We start from the raw sequence: 3936 nt of genomic DNA, 5'->3' as shown, positions 1-3936 counted from the left end.
CCCCCCCGGTGTTACTCCCTCCCGGCCCCCCCCCGGTGTTACTCACTCCTGGCCCCCCCCGGTGTTACTCACTCCTGACCCCTGGCATTCAGTTTTACTTATTCCTGGACCACAAAATTCAGTGTTACTCCTGGCCCCCCCCCCCCAGTGTTACTCCTAACCCCCCAGTGTTACTCACTCCTGGCCCCCCCCCCAGTGTTACTCACTCCTGGCCCCCCCCCCCAGTGTTACTCACTCCTGGCCCCCCCCAGTGTTACTCACTCCTGCCCCCCCCCAGTGTTACTCACTCCTGCCCCCCCCCAGTGTTACTCACTCCTGCCCCCCCCCAGTGTTACTCACTCCTGGCCCCCCCCAGTGTTACTCACTCCTGGCCCCCCCCCAGTGTTACTCACTCCTGGGCCCCCCCCCCAGTGTTGCTCACTCCTGGGCCCCCCCCCCAGTGTTGCTCACTCCTGGGCCCCCCCCCCCCCAGTGTTGCTCACTCCTGGGCCCCCCCCCCCCAGTGTTGCTCACTCCTGGCCCCCCCCCCCCAGTGTTACTCACTCCTGGCCCCCCAGTGTTACTCACTCCTGGCCCCCCAGTGTTACTCACTCCTGGCCCCCCAGTGTTACTCCCCGTGTTACTCCCTCCTGCCCCCCCCCAGTGTTACCCCGGGCCCCCCCAGTGCTACTCACTCCTGACGCCCCCCAGTGTTACCCCGGGCCCCCCCAGTGCTACTCACTCCTGACCCCTGCATTCAGCGTTGCTTTTCCCAGGTCGCCTCTCCTCTCCCCCGGGTCGCCCGCCTCTCCTCTCCCCCCGGGTCGCCCGCCTCTCCCCCCGGGTCGCCCGCCTCTCCTCTCCCCCCGGGTCGCCCGCCTCTCCTCTCCCCAATCGCCCGCCTCTCCCCTGTTAGATTTCTGCATCTTACGGGGGTGTTTTGTGCTTTCAGCTCCCTGTTTTCGGAGGTGCGGGAACTGTTCCTGTCGGCGGTACGCATGGACCCCACGCAGGTGGACCCGGACGTTCAGTGCGGTCTGGGAGTGCTCTTCAATCTGAGCGGAGAATATCAGAAAGCCGTGGATTGTTTCACCGCCGCCCTGAGCCAAAGACCAGATGTGAGTGCGGTCCGGGGGCGGGGGGAGGGGATATTTAAATCTGCGGTCTGTTCACACTCTGTAAAAATTCCCAGCAGTCTTTGCTCTGACCTCGCTGTCCTCTCCTCCGTAGGACTATCTGCTATGGAACAAGCTCGGCGCCACCCTGGCAAACGGCAACGACAGCGAGGCTGCAGTGGAGGCTTACCGAAGGGCGTTGCAGCTGCAACCCGGATTCATACGCTCCCGTTACAACCTGGGCATTGCCTGTATTAATCTAGGAGCCCACAGGTGAGAGCTGAACCCGTCGGTGCATTTTAAGTAAAGTAACAGGTTCTCTTTAAGGGATTTAAGCAGGGGGGGGGGGGGCAGATTTTTGTACTGGGTGGATGGGGATTCATGCTTATGGGGTGAGTACGCTGATTAGTGCTTGATTTTTTTTCTTTTTTTGGGGAGCGGGAAAGGATTTGTGTTAGGAGGGGGGAATTTGAGCAAGGGGGGGCAGATTTTTGTACTGGGAGGCTGGGGGGAGATTCATGCTTAGGGGGTGAGTATGCTGATTAGTGCTTGATTGATTTTTTTTTTTGGGAGGGGGAGAGGATTTTTGCTGGGGGCATTTGGGGGAAAGAGAGGATTTGAGCCGGGTGGTGTGCAAATATTTGTGCTAGGAGGGGGGATTTGGATTGGGGGAGGAGTATTTGTGTTAGGAGGGTGAATTTGAGCAGGGGGGCAGATTTTTGTACTGGGTGGATGGGGGGGGGGGGGGATTCATGCTTAGGGGGTGAGTATGCAGATTAGTGCTTGATTGATTTATTTTTTGGGGAGCGGGAAAGGATTTGTGTTTGGAGGGGAATTTGAGGGGTAGATTTGTGTTGGGAGGGGGGGGATTTGGATTGGGGGAGGAGTATTTGTGCTAGGAGGGGGGAATTTGAGCAGGGGGGGCATATTTTTGTACTGGGGGGGGGTGCAGATTAGTGCTTGATTTTTTTTTTTTTGGGGAGCGTGAAAGGATTTCTGCCAGGAGGGGGAATTTGAGGGGTAGAAGATTTGTGCAGGGGGGGCAGATTTTTGTACTGGGAGGATGAGGGGGGGATTCATGCTTAGGGGGGGGGAGTATGCTGATTAGTGCTTGATTATTATTTTTTTGTTGGGGGGAGCGGGAAAGGATTTGAATAGGGGGATTTGAATAGGGGGGGGGCAGATTTTTGTACTGGGGGGGGGATTCATGCTTAGGGGGTGAGTATGCAGATTAGTGCTTGATTGTTTTATTTTTTTTTGGGGGCGGGAAAGGATTGGTGTTAGGAGGGGGGAACTTGAGGGGTAGATGATTTGTGTTGGGGGGGGATTTGGATTGGGGGAGGAGTATTTGTGTTAGGAGGGGGAATGTGAGCGGGGGGGGGGGGGCAGATTTTTGTGATGGGGGGGGGGGGGAATTCATGCTTGGGGGGTGAGTATGCAGATTAGTGCTTGATTGATTTATTTTTTGGGAGGGGGAAAGGATTTTCGCTGGGGGCATATGGGGGAAAGAGAGGATTTGAGTCGGGTGGGGCGATTTGTGGTGGGAGGGGGGATTTGAGCGGGGGGGGGGGGGCAGATTAGTGCTCGGTACTTACCCCCACAACAGTGCTTGAGGTTGGCCACTCGGGTGCTGCCCGGTGTAGTGGGGGGGAGGGGTCATACGTAGACGGCTCCTAGAGGAACGATCCTCCATGTAGACCCGAACGATCGATTGATTTTTGTTGGGGGTGGGTTGGTTGTTTGGTCCCTCCCCCCCGGGCGGAGCTTTTACTTTTTCATTTGTCCTCCATGCAGGGAAGCGGTGGAACACTTCATGGAAGCCCTCAGCATGCAGCAACAGAGCGGCGGCCCCGACGGCTCCATGTCCGACAATATCTGGAGCACCCTGCGCATGGCGCTCTCCATGTTGGGGCAAAGCAACCTCTACGCCGCGGCCGACGCCCGCGACCTCGCCGCGCTACAGGCCGCCTTCCCGCCTCACTCCACCCCCAGCCAATGACCCGACCCGTGGCCGTGCGAGTGCATGCTGGGAGGGTCCCCGCAATGCACCGGGAAGGTGGCGCCGCCCGAAGAACGCGGGACTGTTACGGCGGCCGGACCCCCCCTGAGCCACAATGATGATGATTTTGAGCAGACTTTGACCTTTCACTCCATTGGCTGGTACAGGGATGAAGGAACTCTTTGATTCGCTGATTAATCTTTATTTAATTACCTTTTGTGTGTGTGGGAGGAGCCAGATTTCTTTTTTTTGTTGTTGCTGTCCGTGACGTCATAGTGGAGATGTATCGCCCGTAAATCGCAACTTTTCTGTGTATATGTAACATAGCGCCACCTAGTGGACGAAGGGGACGCTTAAAGCAGAACTCCAGCTAAATCCTTTACCCTGACCCAATATTTGTGATTTGCCGGTCTTCTGATTTACGCAGCCCCGCCCACCGCCGTTTCCCCGCTGCAGCTCTGCGCTTTTTTTTTTTAATGCTCGTAATCCAAAGCACTCGCATATCAAAGCGAGTTTCCCCATTGAAGTCAATGGAAAATGAAATGTATTCGTTCCGCATTGACTTCTATGGCATGCAATACCGCACATGGCCAGAGGTGGTTGGGGGGCGCTGGAGAGCCTCGGAAACTGATCGGAAAGGCCAGAGGAGGACAGCTCGGCTGAACTCAGAAATTTTCTGAGATTTTCTGAGCAGTTCCGAAGAACGTCGCCGATCGGCTCCGGCGCCCCCCTCCTTGCCTCAGTCCAAACGCGGTACTGCACACTCGCAAACCGAGTCCGGAATTAAAAAAAAAATACATCGCCGGTATTGCGAGTAACGCTCGTTAACCGCGTTACTCGCAA

At 56.7% G+C, this 3936-nt stretch overlaps 1 protein-coding gene across 1 annotated transcript; it reads left to right on the top strand.

Annotated features, from left to right (window-relative positions):
• The first annotated feature begins 928 nt into the window (after positions 1 to 928).
• Positions 929 to 3628, top strand: LOC120923274 (peroxisomal targeting signal 1 receptor-like). The gene is made up of 3 exons (XM_040334946.1): positions 929 to 1097; positions 1210 to 1367; positions 2889 to 3628. Exons 1-3 carry the CDS (start codon positions 978 to 980, stop codon positions 3091 to 3093), a joined length of 483 nt encoding a protein of 160 aa, XP_040190880.1. The 5' UTR covers positions 929 to 977; the 3' UTR covers positions 3094 to 3628.
• The last annotated feature ends 308 nt before the right edge of the window (positions 3629 to 3936 follow it).

This window comes from Rana temporaria, unplaced genomic scaffold (genome assembly GCF_905171775.1).
Source record: "Rana temporaria unplaced genomic scaffold, aRanTem1.1, whole genome shotgun sequence".
NCBI lineage: Eukaryota > Metazoa > Chordata > Amphibia > Anura > Ranidae > Rana > Rana temporaria.
This window is presented reverse-complemented; position numbering and strand designations above follow the sequence as displayed.

Bases quoted from the DNA above. Each gene is read 5' to 3' on its own strand.
- LOC120923274 (XM_040334946.1), top strand. From the start codon at position 978: ATGGACCCCACGCAGGTGGACCCGGACGTTCAGTGCGGTCTGGGAGTG. The intron at 1,098-1,209 runs GTGAGTGCGGTC...TCTCCTCCGTAG, and splicing joins CCCTGAGCCAAAGACCAGAT to GACTATCTGCTATGGAACAA. The intron at 1,368-2,888 runs GTGAGAGCTGAA...TCCTCCATGCAG, and splicing joins ATTAATCTAGGAGCCCACAG to GGAAGCGGTGGAACACTTCA.